Source organism: Solanum verrucosum, unplaced genomic scaffold (genome assembly GCF_900185275.1).
Source record: "Solanum verrucosum unplaced genomic scaffold, falcon-dt-bn FXZP01000007.1, whole genome shotgun sequence".
Taxonomy (NCBI): Eukaryota; Viridiplantae; Streptophyta; class Magnoliopsida; order Solanales; family Solanaceae; genus Solanum; species Solanum verrucosum.
In genome coordinates, this window is record NW_026020177.1 from 2415614 (window position 1) to 2432977 (window position 17364).

At 34.8% G+C, this 17364-nt stretch overlaps 1 protein-coding gene across 1 annotated transcript in view; it reads left to right on the plus strand.

Moving 5' to 3' along the window:
- Nucleotides 1–8488, plus strand: part of LOC125829072 (uncharacterized) — a 56210-nt gene extending 47722 nt beyond the window's left edge. Inside the window, exons 19-25 of the mRNA XM_049508346.1 lie at nucleotides 180–397; nucleotides 488–602; nucleotides 6736–6867; nucleotides 6976–7083; nucleotides 7166–7275; nucleotides 7345–7446; nucleotides 7520–8488. Of these exons, the coding sequence (XP_049364303.1) occupies nucleotides 180–397; nucleotides 488–602; nucleotides 6736–6867; nucleotides 6976–7083; nucleotides 7166–7275; nucleotides 7345–7446; nucleotides 7520–8036 (1302 nt within the window). The 3' untranslated portion in view covers nucleotides 8037–8488. The remainder of the gene's footprint in view (nucleotides 1–179; nucleotides 398–487; nucleotides 603–6735; nucleotides 6868–6975; nucleotides 7084–7165; nucleotides 7276–7344; nucleotides 7447–7519) is intronic.
- Nucleotides 8489–17364: the final 8876 nt, after the last annotated feature.

Consider the following 17364-nt stretch of genomic DNA (forward strand, 5'->3'; position numbering starts at 1 on the left):
ATCTTGTACATATACTATAGCTTGATTTACTCATGTAATTATTTATTTTGATTCTATTTTCCCTATTTAGAATATGTACACTTTAGCCTTTTAAACCCCAATGCTTGAGGAAATAAGCAAGATTTCTCTCAATTTTCTTTTCATTTATCTTACTTTCTAACATTTTCAATTTGTTGCAGAGGGACACTATTGTTGAAATTTTTTATGAGAAGCACCTAACCGGATTGGTTCAAACTATAACATTATCCTGCCCTCCAAATGGGGATTCACTATCAGTCAGTGAGTCTGCAAACACTGATGGAGGAAATGTGAAGCAAAGTTGTGTGAAGCCTGAAATACTTCTAAATATATGTGATCTCTTATGTTTTTGTGCCGTGCACCATCCTTATAGAATAAAGTAAGTTTCTCATCTCTGCATGCAATTTGTTTGGTACCAAAGCCCTATTTCAACCCTTTGGTATAATGTGGTTTCTTTTCTGGGTTGCAGGTGCAGCTTTCTTCTTAATAATGTGGTAGATAAAGTTCTGTTGTTGACACGAAGAAGAGAAAAGTACCTAGTAGTTGCTGCTGTTAGATTCGTGAGAACTCTTATTTCCCGCAATGTGAGTTGTTGACTTCTATTAACCAAGAGGATCATTTGTCAATGTGATTGAACTGCATCAAGTTTTGATTAATTTGTCCTTCATAATGACCACTTTGTCTCTGCCATGATCTCAAGATACTTTGGCTTTTGTTGACTAATCTGGTCAATCCTCTTTTGTAAGAAGCATGTCTTGCACCTGTTATGTTCCTCATATGTGTTACTCCCTTCGTTTAAAAAAGAATAACCTCCTTTCCTTTTTAGTCTATTTAAAAAAGACTGACCTCTTTCCTTTTTTGGTAACATTTTAATTTCAGCTTTTCACGTGGCATGTTTAAACCCACAAGATTGAAGGGCAATTTAGTACATTTGACATAACTTTAATTTAGGACCACAAGATTCAAAAGTCTTCTTTATTTTCTAAAACTCCATGCCAAGTCAAACCAGGTCACTCTTTTTGAAACGGAGGGAGTACTATTTCGTTGTCTTGTATTTATGTCCTTGGATGCAAAATCGGCTTGCCCAATGATGATTGTACTGGTTGGATCCTTAGTTCAATATTTTTTTCAAATTCTTATATATAAGGTAAATAGTGATTCTATAGGCCTAAAGGAGGAAACATGTGAACAAGATAAACAAAAAAGAACCCTACAAGCTAGAGTACCCTTTTCCAAATACCTCTGAATGATCTAGTTTTAAATTGGCTTATATCCCCTTTTTGCAATCAGTTCCACTGCAACACTTGCTGCCCTAGATAATTGTCCACCCTTTCTGTGAAAAATATAGAAGAAAAATATTATTCTGCATTATTACATTGAAACCCTATTTATAGACATTATATTACAATCCTTTTCCAAGAAAGATCATATATACTAGTCCTATTCTAACACTCCGTAAAATTTGGGCGTACAAGTCATATGTACCAAGCTTGTTATATGTGTGATCAATACGAGGGTGGTGAGGGACATGGTGAAGATATCTGCAAGTTGATCACTCGAATTCACAAATTTTGTGACAGAGCATCTTTTCGCTTACAAAGTAATAATCAATCTCATGTGTTGAGTTATCTCAATTTCATGTATTTGATGCGATATGAAGGGTTGCTTGATTATCACACACAAGTTGCATCTAACCAATTTCTCCAAATTTTGGTTCTCTCAGCAATTGTTTGATGCACACTAGCTCACAAGTTGCTACAACCATTGTCTCGATATTTTGCTTCTTTATTGGATCGAGCAACCACACCTTGTTTCTTACTCCTCTAGGATACTAAATTACCTCTTACTAAAACACAATATCCGAATGTAGAACGCGTATTCGAGGGTGATCTTACCCAATCAATATTTGTATATCCAATTTTATGTTCATGGCCTCAATCCTCAAAGAGTAGTCCTTTACCTGGAGCTGACTTTATATATTGTAGAATATGAACAACTGCACCCAATGACTATCATAGGGGGAAGTAATAAATCGACTTACAACAATCACAAGAAACGAGATGCCAGGTTTAGTTACTATGAGATAATTCAACTTTTTAACTAGCCGCCTAGGCCTTCAAGGATCATTGAGTGGCTCTCCCTGTCATGACAAGAGTTTAGCATTTGGATTTGTTGAAGTGTGTGACCATCTCATCTAAAAGCTTAAATTGTTAGAGAGAACACACTTTAACTAATTAATTATATTATCAACACGCCCCCTCACGTGCAGACTTGATTTTTTTCATGGGTCAAGCACGTGAAAATTCTTTTTGATATGGGTGGCGGTGAGATTCGATCCCAGGTCTGCCTGTTCTGATATCATGTTGAATTGTGCGATCATCTCATTTAAAAGCTCAAGTTGTTAGAGAGAACACACTATCCTTTGCTAATGAATATCGATGATCTCCAATCATAAATCTCGCCGCACTAAAGGCTTGCTCCAAAGCGACCGATGATGCTTGAATCGCTATCACATCTCGAACAACCCTAGCAAGGGTCGAAAATTGATTTTCACGATTCTTCCACCATACTAATATTTGAGCTTGAAGTTGTCCTCCTTCATGCCTAATCTTTTCCCGTGCCTGATTGAAACATAAATCAAAATCATTATTAGTAGAGGATTCAAGCTCAAGATAACCATCCATCCAATCATTCGTATCATCACTTTTAGGCCTACAAGATGGAGGTTCAACTATTGGAATATTTTTCCATGGCTTTATATGTATTATATAACTCTCTAGCTTTTGTATATATGCTACTTTTACAATCTTCAACACTAGGAGTTTTATCATCTTTAATTTCTAAATTTGCATAAATCTTTTCAACTATTCTTTCAACACCTTTTAATTTGTAATTTGGGTTGAAAGTAGTAGCAGTCAAATAGATTTGAGAAATAGGGAAAAAATATTTTTTGAATTTTTCAATCATAAAAGTAAGTGAATCTTCAAATCGATCTTTTCCTCAAAATTTTGCAAATTCAGATGAAATAGCACAAATATTTACTAAAACAAAAGAAATAGTTGAATAATATTGACCAGAAGCAACATTTGTTGCTTTATAAAAAACACTTAAAAATTCAATAAGTTCTTTTGTATTTTCCCAATCTTCATAGCCAATTCTTAAACTCGGGTTCGCATTATGAGCATTAAAAACTAATTGTACTGGCTCTTGATAAATATAAGCAACTTCAAGCATTTCAAATAAAGAATTCCATCTAGTGCATATTTTTTTTGGAACTTTTCTATATGCAAGTCCACATTGTTTACAACTATTTTTAAATTCTGTAATTATAGCTTTTACTTTAGCTTTAAAAATCCAATTACAAGCAAGTCTAATTTTTTCACAAGAAATTCCAAATTGAGAAATACCATCTTTTACTATCAAATTATACACATGTGCGGCACATTTAATATGAAAGAATCATTATCAATTGAACAAAGTCTACATTTTAAATAATCAATTGCTTTTAAATTATTAGAAGCATTATCTAAAGTGACACTCATTATTTTATCACATATTCCATAAAATTGTAAATTAGAGCTTATTTTTGTTGCTATATAAGAACCGGTTTTAGTTTCTTCAACATATTTATACCCTAATATTCGTTTTTGCATGTTCCATTCATGGTCAATCCAATGGACAGTAATTGTAAAATAATCATTACCATTAGGACTACGTCCCATATCAGAAGTAATAGATATTCTACCATCATAATAAACAAATAAACAACGAAGAAAATGACAATATTCTTTTTGATATTTAAAAAGATCACTTTTAATTATACTTCTTGGAATACCTTCATAATTTGGGTTATACAATTCCCGAATATAATGAACAAAACTAGGATGGGAAGGAAATGAAAAAGGCAAACCACAAACAGCAACCATTTTAGCTAATTCTCTACGATCTTTTTCTTTACTATATGTGTGGTGTGTGCTTCGGCTAGCCGGGTTGGTCATATTTAATACACTTTGAACCATATTAGAACCTCCAACTCCCATAGAATTTTTAGGTATGGGTATTCCATTTCTATTAGCCCTTTCTATATCATCTAGGCAAGCAAATTCTTTATTACACTTTATCAAATGTGTTCTTAGTCGTCCCGTTCCCCCTTGTGTACCCGTAGTTACATGTTTCATGGTCAATTTACATTTCGTGCAAGTAACAGTAGTTTTTTCCTCATTTTGTACCAAAAATTTTCATACTAAACATCTTTTAACACGTACAACGGTCTTTGAAAAAGTAGGTAAAGAGGGGATTTCATCTTGTTCCGGTAATTCGGTAGCCGGACTAGTAGGGGTAGGGGTCTCATCATCTTCCTCATTTATTTCTACTTCCTCATCTAATTCTTTCTCAAAATTAGTAAAACATCTATTTAAAGTCTCATGATCTACTTTATTTTCGGAATTAAATTCAATAGGTCGTGAGTCTCATGTAAAAGAAGTTTCATCAACATGAGTATAATTCTCATGTAAAAGAAGTTTCATCAACATGAGTATAATCATTAGTATTAAATCTAAATCTAGGTGGCAAATTTTTAGAATTAGAACTACTTCCTCTTCTCCTATTATTTTTTCTTTCCGACATTGGTCTTTTACCACTATTTCTTTCCAAATTCATGTTCAAGTTTAAAATAATTAAATATTATGAAAAACAAGCAAGATAATATAACAAAAAAAATAAAATAACTTAATTAATAAACAAATAAAAAATTAAAGTTGGAACGAATGTACCGAACGTCCACGTAAAAGTAGACATATAACCAAAGCCGGAATTGAGAGATGTCAATTGAAGCTTCCGATTTACTTCAAATAAATCTCCAAATCCGAACTCTAAGTCAATATCACAAAATAATAATTATGAATTTATGAGAGATTGAAAATTGAGAGATTTTGTAAGATGTTAATGAAATAATTTGTGATTTAAATAAAAGAATATGGGTATATTTATAGTGTTGAAGGGTTAGAGAGGGGTGGGGGGCTGTTTTGAGCCGTTTTGGGCCCTAACCCAACGGCTAAACGGGCCCAACAGCTATAAATTAACGTTCAACTTAAAAAAATAAAAAAATAAATGGAAGTGACCGTTGAATTGGATCAACCGAAAAGGAACCGGTTCTTACCGAACCGGATCAACCTGATAAAAAATCGGGTTTCGTTTCGGTACCCTATAAGACCAGTTCCTTACCGGTTGAACCAGTACCGGAACCGGACCGGACCGGCCAAAATCCTGTCCATTTGCCTGCCTTACTTCAAATTAGTGATATCATCTTGATCATTGTCAGTGATAACGATATTGTCAATGTAAACCACCAAATAAATTCACAAATTTAGTGTAGAATGATAATTAAACATAGAGTGGTTAGCTCCACTACGGGTCATGCCAAACTTCTGAACTCATGTTGAACTTCCCAAACCAAGCTTGAAGGGACTGTTGCAAACCATGTAAAATTAGGTCTTGTCGTCTTGGGCCTATTCACACCCCAGAAACTAGTCCAAGAGAAGGAGGATTGCCTAAGCCTTATAAGGAGACCACTCATCTCATTAACCACCAATGTGGGATTTCTTTTTATTCTTCAACACCCCACCTCACGCCCGGGGCTGGATATTTGGTGCATGGATAATTTTGAATATAGGGACTTAACATTGGATGAGATGGGTCCTGCTCTAATACCATGTGAGAAATATAAGAAAAAATGTTATTGAATTGTGTATCTACATTGTTACACTCAGTCCCCTACTTATAAACACTTTATTAAATCCCTATTCAAGTAAGATTCAATATACCTATCCTATTCCTATTCTAACACTTTCGAAGTGTGTTTTATGTTGTTAAGTATGGATGTGCCTAAGGATTATCGGTTTATAGCAAATTAACGCAAAAGCATCTCCAAATAGAATGTGGTATTTTCTGTTCGATGACAAGCCCTTCAATCTTTTTCATTTAAATAGTCAAAAAGACAGCTTGGTAGATGGAATTCCTAGCTCAATTTTAGCTTGAGGGACTCTTTAAGTGTATTAACTTTTATATGCTGTCCCATTGAGGTGAAATGGATTAGCGTGAATCATCAACATATGCAGGATCTGGATTTATGTAATATAGGGTTTGTAGAGAATGGTCATTTTCTTGGTTCTAGAGGATAAAACTATTAGATGTGCTCTGGATGGACCTGTTTAGTAACTCTTTACTCTTTCCAAAAGGAATGCTTCTTTTATGCCATTATCTTCCTGCCAAATTAACTAGTTCGATCCAATCCAGTGGACATAGAACAAGAAATGCAAGTGCTAGTACATCTAAAACTTCTTAATTGGCTATTTTTAAATAGCCCTGGGGCTATGGAACAAAGAATTATCTCGGACCTAGACCAAGGTATTGATGGTGATTTTCTAATCTCGCATAACAGAATGTGATACAATGAGATAGAATGTCCTCTTCTAAAAAAGAAAAAAGAAAAATCTGTCTATGTAGAAGATTCTTGCATCAAAGTTGTCATTGCTATTACATATCAGTGACCAATGTTTTTCTATAAGATAGCTGAGTTCTAGGGGTCTTAATATTTGCATTTCCTTCCGTGAAGACATCTTTAGGAGTTATGCTTCTGTATACAACAACAACATACCCAGTGAGTTATGCTTCTGTATATGTATAAATATTTTTTTAAATACTGGGTGTATTCTGCAGGATGAGTATTTGATGAATCATATCGCCGAGCAGAATCTTTTAAAACCAATTGTTAATGCTTTTGTTGCTAATGGAGATCGCTATAATCTTCTGAACTCGGCTGTTCTAGAGCTTTTTGAGTACATCCGTAAGGTACACATACCTTCCTTCACTGGGTCAGGCTGTTGCCTCCCTGCTCTCTCTGTCCTCCTTTATATTTGTTTGTTCATGCATTCTTGGTCTTGATGTGATACTATGCAGGACAACTTAAAAATATTGCTCAAGTATTTAGTGGACTCATTTTGGGATGAGTTGGTCAAGTTTGAAAAATTCTCATCCATCAACTCTCTGAAAGTTAAATATGAGCAGGTATCTGCATAGTTATGCCTGTTACTGTCATGTGTTCTTGTTGGATACTTGAGCTTATTATGGCTGTTTTGTGTTATTGCAGTCCCTAGAGGATTCGGGGATGAGAAGTGTTGGAAATTTATTAGACCCGAGGAAACGAGTTGATGAGCGTAGTTTAGAGAAAGAAGAAGAAGATTATTTCAACGAAGAGAGGTATCCCTTTACCTATTATTTTGTAGAATTGTTTTTATTTTGATAACCACTGAACAAGCAATCTGTCAGTGATGAGGAAGATTCTGCATCAGCCTCTGTGGTGAATGCAAGCAGAGTGAAGTCTCAACTGGCGGTGCCGAATGGATCTGCTCCGACCTACACATCTGATAGGTATTTTGTGATTTTTAGAATGTGTATTTGCTAAATTAAGTGACATATGATGACTTCTCATATGTTACTGAAGATCCGGGGGAGTTGTTGATTCTGGGGATGACGACAACGATGAAGATTATAAGCCACCACCTAAGAAGCAGTCAGATAATTCTGATGAAGATGGAGCAGACTCTTTTCCGTTGAAACGGAAGGTGGCTCCCAAAGAAGACCCTGAGCCAAAAAGGTTGCAACGTGTTGCTAAGGGTTCTAAATCAAGGGACAGTGTTTTTGCTGCTTTATGCTCAACCTTAAGTCAAGCTGTGTTGCCCTCCAAAACTACAGAAAGTCCTGCTGATAATGGGAGTGCTGCACCAGGTAGCCCTCAATCTGATGAAAACAAGAGATCTGTTGAGGCTAACCATGATGAGGAAGGGAGTTTTTCTGATAATGGTAATGCTGATTTTGAAAATCATGCCAACAAACAAGCAACTTCTCCTAAAAAAAATTCTGAAAGCTTGCACAAATCTCCAGATAGTAGGAAGCATGAAGAAGACTGTCCATTGATACAACCAAAGTCATCTCCTGAAATGGCTGTAAATGGATCGTAATATTTCAAGATTCATGATACCATTTTGACTCATGTTATGATCAACTCTCTTTGAGCATGTGCTTGTGCAGATAAGCTAATCTGTCCAAGTTCCAGAGCAAGAATTTGGTTAGTTGGTGATTTTGGAATTTTACGAGTATTGGTGGAGAGGAGTATGTACAGTGCTGTTACAAGCATGGGGAGAGATTAGTGGCTTCCCAAAATGCTTCATAGCTAGAGAATTTTCTTCCATTCTTTACTTCTTTTTTTTCCCATTTTCCTTGGTTATGTGAACCATATGTAGTAGGGCATCAATTTTTGACCTTGCAAGGTGTTCTTGCGTTTAATGGTCAATGGTGATCAGCAGTTACTGTGGGAGGTTAGTGAATCCTGCTTGAGGCCAAGTTTCCTACTCATGTTTGTGTAACTTATAGGGAATTGTACATTATCGTAATTCCAGTGATACGTTGTCTACTAGTATATATATTTGAGAAAACAGCACTGGTGGTAAGACAAACCGTAAAGCTAATGCGGTTCCATCTCCTTCGCTGCTTTTCATTCTCCTTGAAGTGTTGAGCTACTTTGGAACAAAATAACTTTTTATCACGTAGCGGGTGGATGTTCTGGTTGTGCTGAAGAATTGCTTCTCGGACTCATCATCCCTCGTCTCTGTCAACCTTTTTCTTGTTCTCTAAATTTGTGTTTTGAAATTTTTATTGTGACAGTCAACTCCAATAAAAAATTGAGATAGTACTGAACAAATAGGATGAACTCTACGCTATTAGTCGGGCACTTGGGAACAAATAAAAATCTTATTTTTGTCTGAGTTACACGACTGTTCAAAAACATACTAGGTTTTCGCTGTGTCTTCAGAGTGTTCCGTTCTTTCTTTTGTTGTTAAGATGGTTCGAGGATATTCTGTTTTTGGTCTCTGTCTTGTTGAGACAGGACCAGGATGTACTGTTGTTGATGTTCATCTTTCTTTGGGATTGAAAGTTAGTTGTAAGTTACATCTTGGCCAATATTGCTTTTGCTTGCATTAGTCAGATGTTTTTGCAATGGCATGGCACTGGTAAGTTTATGGGCATTAATTAACGTTTAGCCACCATTTGAGATGTAGTTGAAAAATAGTTACCCAAAAGCTACGCTACAAGTAGGGATGGCAAATAAAGCGGGGTGGTTGCAGGGCAAATCCATTTAAACTTGTAAAGATATTAACCTGCTCTGTCTTGCCTCACATAGCATTTTCAATCTGTCTCGCATGACCTTGTCTTGCATAATTGAGATTAATATCGATAACCCATGCCCTATTTGGAAAAATGAGAAAGAAACTATTCTACACATCTTCATCCACTGCAATTTCACCATGAACTAGTATGCTTTTTCCTTTTCAATATAAATAACACCAGCCTTGTGAACTGGCTCCTGTAAATGAAATTTTGCAATGCTACACTACCGCCATTGATAGACAACTTGGTGCCAAACATCTTCTTTTGATTTCTTTCCTTATTTGTGATTTCTTAGGGAAAATTGAGGTTTTATTGATTTGAACTCAATTTTCAATAAAAAAAAAAATGTATATATAGGAACCTTATGACATATCATATTAACCGCGTATAAGCTTGAGAATTTGGAGGTTTCTAGTGAAGTTAAAGTTTAATAAATTGAGAATTTCAATGTCATGATTCGAGTCTACACCCTGGATGTGACTGGCAATGACTTTACATCATATGCAGAAGCTTAGATAGATGAACCTTTAGACATTCAAAGAAGAGTCTTAAATTACTGTCTTAAAATACTCAACATAAGTCATCACTTTTAAAATCAAGAACTTGATACAACAATAACATATCTAATCTTGTCTGTCTATGAACCTTCTAACAATTCAAGATAGATGTCGGGATAAGACCCACGACATCTCAACTACTACTAAAACTAAAATGAAAATGGAGTCTCCCGGAAGCAAGGAGGCCTCACCAAATACTGACTACGAGTGAATAGTGATCTCAATGAAACACTTGTTGATGATCCTTAGCACATGTATCTGCATCATAATCAGATGCAGGTCGAATGACGTCAGTACATTGAATGTACTGGTAAGTGATAGGGTTAGAGTAAACAATTAACTGACTTGAACAACTAAAAATAACATATTTGGATCAATACATGGATATGAAGTGAACCATTTAAACTTTACAATAAGATATTCAATGAAAGCAACATAAAATAATATATTTTACTTTGTGGGGAGTATTTCTAACCGACAACCATTACCATGAGCCTATCAATGAAACAACGTTTTGCCCACGTTGCAAGGGTCATCATATACCTTGCCAGGGTATAAGATGATATTGTGACTATGGATCCATCTAAGAGGCCTTCTCATAGGCAGCGAGGAGTCACATGAAGAATCAAACCTATCCTACGCTGGCTACGTATTTTTATGGGACTTCTGAGTTATAAAAGACTTTAACTTAATTCGATACTCGATACTACTTCCAAAATAATTGATATAACTTTATGCTCAATTCACCCATTACAAAGAAGGGACTTTTTACTTTATTGAAGTATTTTTCTTAGACGTACTTGCATTCTTAAAAAAAACACTTGTGAACTTATCTTTCAAGCCCAATAATCAACATAGGTACATATATATAGGTATATAATTAACATTTGAAGTTCTTAAGTTTTTATGAGATATGACCTTTAAACTTTCCTCTTATCTTACGTTAATTTGGAGTGTAAATGAAGACATGTGGGTGGGACATATAGACTCTCCCAAGGATTTATGAAGACCTTAAGAGTTCATATTAAAAAGAGAAAGTAAGTACGATTCGAAGGAACATGTTCGGAATGAAGAACGGAAAGAAAAGAAACTCAAACGACCCTGGCGCACTAGTGGTGCGTCACCCCAGGGCCGAACTACTGAAGTCAAGCCTTGACACATTGCTGGTGCGTCGCGCCAGGGCCTAAACTACAGAACAAAACTCCTGGTGCTATGGGTGGCATGCCGCCCTAGGCCCCTACTCAGAAAATTTGACGAATTTTTCTTCTCAATTTCAGGTCCTAACTCATCTGGAATCGATTGGTTCCTTCCAAATTCTCATTGATTCACAAACCCAACACGAATTCACTGAAATTCCACACAAAATCTACCAAGAAACAACACTCATTCACAAGACCCTCGCCTCAAGAACCCAAAACCACCATTGTTAAAGAATGAGACTAAAACTCAAGAACTCTTTAAGAATACTTAACATAAATGATTTCATGGATGAATTAATGAAAGAATTACATGCTTGGCATGAGGAACCCCTCAAAAAATTGGTAAAATCGATGTTGAAATCGAATACTTGGTTGCGAGTTGAAACAGACCCACAGTTATCCACATGAAGTTAATGCTCTAAGAGAGATTGGAGAAAGGTAAATTTGCATGTCCTTGGTCCAAAATCTCTTAGCAAACTCGAGGGTTCTTTTTGTTAGAATCATTAGTAGAAATAATCAAATGATTATGTTGATACATTTGAGTAATTAACCGTTTCACAATTAGGAAACTAAATTTATTGTTATAACCTGAATTTTCCAACAAAATCGACCTGATCAAATCCATCACTATGGGAAACCTCACATACCTGGAAAGAACGATTGTTCTTGGCGAAATTCTTCAACTCTTGAACGAACGCTTGACAAACCCCTCTTTTCCTCTTCTTGAAACTTAGCCCTAAAGTTCTAAGTGTTTAGGAATATGAAAAATGACTTAACGTCTGATTAGACCCCTAAATTGGGTGAGTAAAATGTGGGTAGGCCTGTAGGGTTAAGGAAAAGACCAAAATACCCTTCCTTAAATGGATGAAAAGCCTTAACTAGAGAGGCTTCACTCAAACAACCCTAACTTTTTACTCAGAGCTCGAAATTTAGCAAACTTGGCGACGTTGGAAAGAGAACTCAAAACCTTCGATTTGATATCTCATGCGCCACCTAACTCTTTATGTGCTAAAAGATATGATTGTTTGAAGTTGACCCAAAACTAAAAAACTGATAATAGTCTGAGGTGTTACTTTCAAGGACGTCGATTTTAACTATGTTTTCGATGAAATTTCATATTTGAACTTTCCTAAGCATGGATAAGATATTTTTCAAGAAATATATCAGATTTAAGTCAGAGTTTTGGACCCGAGTATTGAGGGTTTTTCTCATGAACTTATGTTTTTTAAGTAAGTTAGAGTTTTGAGCATGATTTTGAACTCTTTCGTTACAATTTCACTTTTGAGTTCCGAAATCTTTGAATATTATGATTTTCAATAAAAATCTAGATTTATCCTCAGCCCTCGAGAATGACTTTTTGGGTCTATTTGGACCTAGTTTTCAAAATCATCGATATGGGGCGTTGTTGTTCTCAAATTTTTATTGTGATTTCATATTTTTTTTTTATTTTGTTGATTTAGAGACCCATCAGAAAGGTAAAACTCAAGTGACTAGTTGATTATTTGTTCTTTTAAGGCAAGTGAACTTCTTGATTCTTTGTTAAACATATAGAATCTTGTATTTCTTATTGTATGTGTTGGAAAATAATGAAAATTGGCGAAGAATTTGATATTCGTGGTCACTTGTTCTTGTTGAATGATTCTAATGATGAAGAAAGAAAAATGAAAAGGCTACTTGATGGTTTATTGTTGTGCGATGTGTTGTGGATGATTTGAACTATTATATTGATTCATTATTGATGATGTATCATGATTGTGTTGATATAGATTATGTTTTGATATGAAAATGGTCATTTTCTCATTATTTATGTGAACAAGCCTACTTGCATTGATTTTGAAATAATGTGATGAGATCTGTTTGATTATACGGATGGAAAATGATTCCAACGGATATATGGACCTTGTGAGCCCTCCATAAGTTTCGGCCTAAGTCTTAGCACATATGTATCGGTAGGACAAACATGTATCACTATATATGATATTGCACTTAATTGCATTGCACATCATTATGATTCTATAATATTTGTGCGTGTTTTGTTATAGACATTGTGGTTGTTGAATATGAAAGACTGTGATGATGACCTCTAGATGTTGAGGTGTTGTTAGATGTGTTCTGTGCTACAAAAATTGAGAATTGTTATGTTGGGCTAATCTGATTTTGTGTTGGTTGTAGTTTTGTGGATGTATGGTTAAAGTGTTGGGAGTACTTGTGTTCTGTATTGCTTTACATAGGGTTAGTAGGGATGCTTGTCGAGTACTGTTGTTGTTTGGTACTCACTCCCTTGCTTTCTACACTTGTGTAGGTTACAAGCCCGGATCATCTTGATCATCTCTTCTCGTCTTCATTGATTTGGGAGTTCGTGAAGTAGTTTCTTGTCATCTCAACAGACATTATATAACACCTTGAAAATTTCTAAGCTAAAATTCAAATCATTCTTCATATGTGTATAGGGTTGTACCAGTGACTCAAAATTGTGCATTGGTGTTAAAGTCAATTATTTAGTGCGGGAAGAGATTTCGAGATGAATTAAAGTCATAAGAATCCTCTAGCACAAGGTCGAGTTGAAAGGTTCCTTACTCATTGAATTTCGATATAAAATTTTACTTGGGTAAACTTTAAACGATCATATCGGTTAGAATATGAAGTTTTAAGTGACTCATAACCTATAAAATTAAAGGTATTTAAGTCTTATTTCCAACCCACCAAATTTGCATCAATCATAGTTCGGAGTAAAGAGTTATGGTCATTTTACTAACCTGGCACAGTATAGTGATGTTTTGGCCGATGAGAAAACATTAAAAGGGATCATTTTGTCTTTTTACCCCTAGAAAAATTTGAAAATAATTTTTTAACTCCTAAAATATCTTAAACAATCATATTTCCATCTCTTAATTCCTCCTTCTCCTTTCTCTCAAACCTCAAGGCAAAATTTTAAGGAGAGTCATAACATAAGACTTCCAAACAAGATTCTTTCAAATCTTTGTCAAGATTCTTTTTTAAGGTAAGTCCTTCTCCAAAGATTTCAATCTTTCCAACTCAAATTCTTTCATATAGTTATCAATCATTAATAAAAATCTTAATTCTTTGTTATAGGATTTTCAAAACTAATTCAAGAATCTCAAGAAAGGTTTTCTGATCGTTCTTCTTCAAGTTAGGGCTCTTTTTCAAGATTCATGGAGCTTTTAAAGTATGTAAGCCTATCATAATGAGGAACATAGTTCTTCATCACTTCATACATCTACAATTTTAGTGAGTACGATCAAAGCTAAGGTTTCTACCCCAAAAGATCATGATTTTTGAATTTTTTCTAGTTTTTATTTTTTAATTCTTGATTTTTATTATCACAGTTATGGTACTTCATATTCATTGATGATTTTTGATTGTTGGTTCATGCTTATACTACCACACGGACCTTTTTTAGTCAATGTTATTCGAAAGTTTGTCATAGTATTTCATATGAATTGTTTTCATTAAAAAAGTAGGTTTCAATATTTTCAAGAAGTATTTCAAGAAAGTATTATTATTTCAAACTTCAAGTGCATTATTTTAGGAGAGTTTCAAGAAATTATATTTTTTATTTATGTTCATTATTCAAGAAAGAGTTTAAGAAAATATATTTTAACTTCAACTGCATTATTTTAAAAAAATTTAAAAAAGTATATTTTTGCATCAAGTTGCATAGTTTCAAAAATAAACTATAGACAGGTTCTTATAGAAAACATGACTAATTATAAAGAAAACATAAACAGTTTTAGAAAGGAGTTTAAGTCAGTTAAAGTAAAAGATCAGTATATGCTTAAAGAAGTATTTGAGTATTATGCCAATCCAAATATTATATGACTAAATTATTGCATGTTTTGGGAGGAGTATTGAGCACCAATTTGCAGAAGAGTTAATATAACTCAAATTTCATAAATTGAGCTGCAGTGTAGATAGAATCGTACCGTAATTCAGACGACTCCTCACCAGCCTCAAGAAGGTTTTTAGATGGATCCATAAATTGAGTTACGTCCTATACCCTAGCAAGGTATATAGAGATTTTGGCAACGTGGACAAGACATTGTATCATCACGAGGCTCATATTGATGGTTATCTGTTAGAGAAACTCAAGTAAAATAAATTATGTTATTTCAGTATTTGTTATTATTACATGTATTATTCAATTTTAAAATTTTGTTGTTAAAGCACCATGCATATTTTATTATTCAGTTGACCTTGTTTCAGTCTATATGCAAAGTTACTCATTTCAACTCAGTATGTTCAGTTTTAGACTTATGTTTCACTCAGCTATTTTACATACTGTACATTTCATGTACTGACTTTATTCGGTGTTGTATCATTTTATGATAAAGATTCAGGTACTCATGACAACATATGCATTTTTACGATTACTTTTATCCAAGTTTTGTGAGACTTTCTTACTTTTGGAGGGCTTCAATTCATACTGAGTATTAGTAGTTGATATATATTGTTAGTGGAGCATTTAAATAGCCTGGGGTCTTGTCCCGGTAACCTATCTTCAGTATGTTAGAGGCTTCATAGACGAGTCAGTCTAATTATAACTTTCAGCATTATTTTACAAACATAGATATATTATTCAGATTTTCATATCTTTAAATAAAAGATTTAAGTTTGTTTCTACAGTTATTGCATGCTCATATTTTTTAAGCTTCCGCATATGTGTTATAACCTTCAGTATAGTAAAAAGCCCTGACAAGGGTTAGTTTGGGACCAACAATGGTTCTAAGTGCTGACCATGTCCATGATGTAGGCTCGTAGCGTGACACATCACTACTCTTTCACAATGTCTTGTTCTATTCTAGATACAAAGACAGTTAGACTTATTTCCTTTGAATCTACTATAATACTTAGAGGTTTGTACACATGACACTAATCTTGGGGGCATTATGAGTTATGTTATATTTATTTTATGTTAGTCCTTTATTCTATCTTACTTCCACATTTACTTCTTTAGTTGGGTTTTAGGCTGACATGTCTTGGTGGGATAAGACATGTGTCATCACGTCGATTTTTTAGATTGTGACACGTATCTAACCCCAATTCATGTTCAAAACATGCCTCATAGGCCATCGAAGTAAACATCTAAGGCATGATCTAGTCAAATCTAGGCTAAGGCTCAACAACATAAATACTAAGGCCATCCTGGCTTGTTCACAACTCATGGGAACAACCATAACATCACAATAATCATGATCAACCCCAAACAACCAAAATAAGGCTAAATCAATTCAATAAAGATAACAACAAGGAATCATGCTAAAATATTAGCCTAACACTTGGCAAATCATCACGTTAGAACAACCAACACGCAAAGTCAAAGAATAGTAAGGCATACCGTACCTCGAAGCCAAACATACACGCTTCAAATCTCTAAACTAAGAATTTTCTTTCCAAGCAACCTTTAAATGATGTCACACTAGCAAAATTGTGATTCCGACATCGATACAATCATTTTGACACCAATAAAGCAACAATCAAATTTGGGTCTAAAATGTTACTGTGAGACCCATGCAAGGAAGACTAACTTCATCAATATGTCCCAACTAGCTCAAGAAACTTGTGCCCTGAAAATGTGTACAATCTGAGCTGTAAAATGCCTCAAACCAACCCAACAAGAAATAAGATCAACAAGAGCCATTACAAGCTAAAAATGATATATTAAATGAAAACTTACAGGTTAAAGGTGAGAAAAACGATCCTGCAACGTGCTAAAACTATTCCCAAGCAATTCTCAACAAATCTCACTTATACTCCTCCAATTTGAGCTCACAATAGCTCTAAAAGAAAGGAACTATTTGAGAAATGAAGGTTGAAAATTAATGTTGAACAAGAATAAAACTGCCAGCCACTTACTCATCACGATCGCGGAACTCCGAGGATCGTGATTGCGATGGTTAATCCTTTATCTGGTTCACTAAATCTTCATCGTAGTTGCGATGGTCAAGGCTCATGAATGCGAAGACCAATAAACTGGTCTTCGCAAAAATGATGCCAAGCTAGCGACCATGAGGACCAATTTCATTCGACTTTACAAATGTGACTCCAAGCAAGCGTGTGAACGTGAAGAGTAAGACGTGGTGCACGAGCAATGGCTGCACCACCTCAAACTTAAAGCTTAGAAAATTTCTCAACAGGGGCTCGAGATTCGTTTAGAACCCCGTGCACGCAAACAAACTATGTTATTCAACATTCTGAACTGAACGAAGATGTAAAAACTTCCAAGTAATGTCATGTTGATGAAATATAGGTCACATACCCAATGCTCAATTTTAACAAAAAGCCACAGGGTAACTCAAAATGAGTCTGGAAATCTCGAGATCCAAACTAAAAGTCCATCCAAACTA